Genomic DNA, 2,088 nt, shown 5'->3' with positions numbered 1-2,088 from the left:
AAGATTTCTTACTAGACTTATTCAGTTATTTTATCAGTTCAAACTTATATGTATTTTTCCTGTTATAATTTATATGTAATTATTTTTGATTTTTCATATTCATCTATTATACTATTTTTGAACTTTTATTTTTAAAAAACGTGTCTCATTTTTTTCTAGGTTTTCTTCTTCGTTTGTTCTTTCTTTTCTGCTTGCTTGCAGGTACTAGGAATTGAACCCAAGACCTCTCTCATGCTAGGCCCTTGCTTGTACAACTGAGTTATATTCCTATCCCTTCTTCTAGGTTTTTCTATGTGGATAATCATTTTGTCCACAAATGGTGCCCATTGTTAACAAATGATGAATGATTCTGATGTTTTATCATTGCACACATGTATTTACTGGGGATTTCTTTTCATTAAATAATAGTTCTTTTTATTTCTAGTTTGAAACGCTTTCTGACAGTATCATTTTATTAAATTACTTATTCAAATTTTATTGAAAGAGTTGTGCTTTTCCATTTAGTCTATAAGGGTAGTGATTAGGTTTTCTAGTGCAGAAAGTTTTCTTGTCTTTTTCTTTTTTAAAATATTTATATTTTAGTTTTAGGTGGACACAGTATCTTTATTTTATTTCTATGTGGTGCTGAGGATGGAACCCAGTGCCTGGCGCATGCCAGGTGAGTGCGCTACCATTTGAGCCACATCCCCAGCCCCACAAACTTTTCTTAAACATCCATTTTCTCTGTAAGTCATATTACTCTTTAGCACTATGATACATACACTTGATTGGCTAGCATTTTATTTAGAATTTTCTTTAAAAATCAATATTCCTAATTTATTTTCCTCTGCATCATGTTATGGTTTTAAGATAATTGCATGCCTTATAAATTCTTGACTTTTCTCACCACAGAGACCCAAACCTACTGATGGCTGATGAAAACTGCACAAGGATCACCGAGTTTATTTTCATAGGCTTAAAGTTCCATCCACAGCTGCAGATCTTCCTTTTCTTGCTCTTTCTGCTTTTCTACCTCATCACCATGATGGGGAACCTGGGCATGATCATCCTCATCCGTGTGGACTCGCGCCTGCACACCCCCATGTACTTCTTCCTCAGCCACCTGTCCTTCGTGGACATCTGCTTTTCGTCGGTCGTGGGTCCCAAGATGCTCACCGACTTCTTCTCGGAGAGGAAGGCCATCTCTTTCCTGGGGTGTGCCCTGCAGCAGTGGTTCTTTGGTTTCTTCGTGGCCATCGAGTGCCTTCTCTTGGCCTCCATGGCCTATGACCGCTACGTGGCCATCTGTAACCCACTACTGTATTCAGTCGCCATGTCCCAGAGACTCTGCATACAGCTGGTGGCCGGACCCTACGCTGTGGGCTTCCTGAACACCATGACTCACACCACGGCCGCCTTTCGACTTCCCTTCTGCGGCTCCAACATCATCAATCACTTCTTCTGTGACATGTCCCCCCTCCTCTCCCTCGTCTGCGCTGACATCCGCCTCAATAAACTGCTGGTTTTCATTGTGGCCGGAGCTGTCCTGGTGGTCAGCAGCCTGACCATCATCGTCTCCTACTTGTCCATCTTCGCGGCCATCCTGCGGATCCGCTCGGCCGAGGGCAGGCGCAAAGCCTTCTCCACCTGCTCGTCCCACCTGACCGCCGTGTCCATCCTGTACGGGACCCTCTTCTTCATCTACGTGCGCCCCGGTGCCATTTCCTCCCTGGACCTCAATAAGGCGGTGTCGGTGTTCTACACGGCGGTGATCCCCATGCTGAACCCACTCATCTACAGCCTGAGGAATAAAGAAGTCAAAGCTGCCATGGGCAGGACCATCACCAAGGGGAAGTTTTTCATCAAGAATTAAACTCACATCCAAGGAATCAGAGCAAAGGAAAAAGCTTCTGGATGCGATTCGACTACCTGGGCGCCAAACCTTTTGCAGAATTTGGAGGGAGGGGGGATGTCATCTCTCCTTCCACATGATTTTTATTTTACTATTTAATATTTTAAGCTCCATCTCATCATGTCCCTATAAACGCTCAAAACTCCTAGTCACTCAAGAGTCAGAATATTTCTACTTCTTTTAAACATCCTTATTAC

At 43.0% G+C, this 2,088-nt stretch overlaps 1 protein-coding gene across 1 annotated transcript; it reads left to right on the top strand.

The window, feature by feature from the left end:
• Nucleotides 1-907: 907 nt before the first annotated feature.
• On the top strand, nucleotides 908-1,852 carry LOC107135369 (olfactory receptor 1009). The gene has a single exon (XM_015477251.1). The coding sequence runs from the start codon at nucleotides 908-910 to the stop codon at nucleotides 1,850-1,852; it is 945 nt and encodes a 314-aa protein (XP_015332737.1).
• The last annotated feature ends 236 nt before the right edge of the window (nucleotides 1,853-2,088 follow it).

Source organism: Marmota marmota, unplaced genomic scaffold (assembly GCF_001458135.2).
Source record: "Marmota marmota marmota unplaced genomic scaffold, marMar, whole genome shotgun sequence".
NCBI classification, from domain to species: Eukaryota; Metazoa; Chordata; class Mammalia; order Rodentia; family Sciuridae; genus Marmota; species Marmota marmota.
Note: the sequence above shows the minus strand (reverse complement) of the source record. Positions and strands in the feature narration are given on the sequence as shown.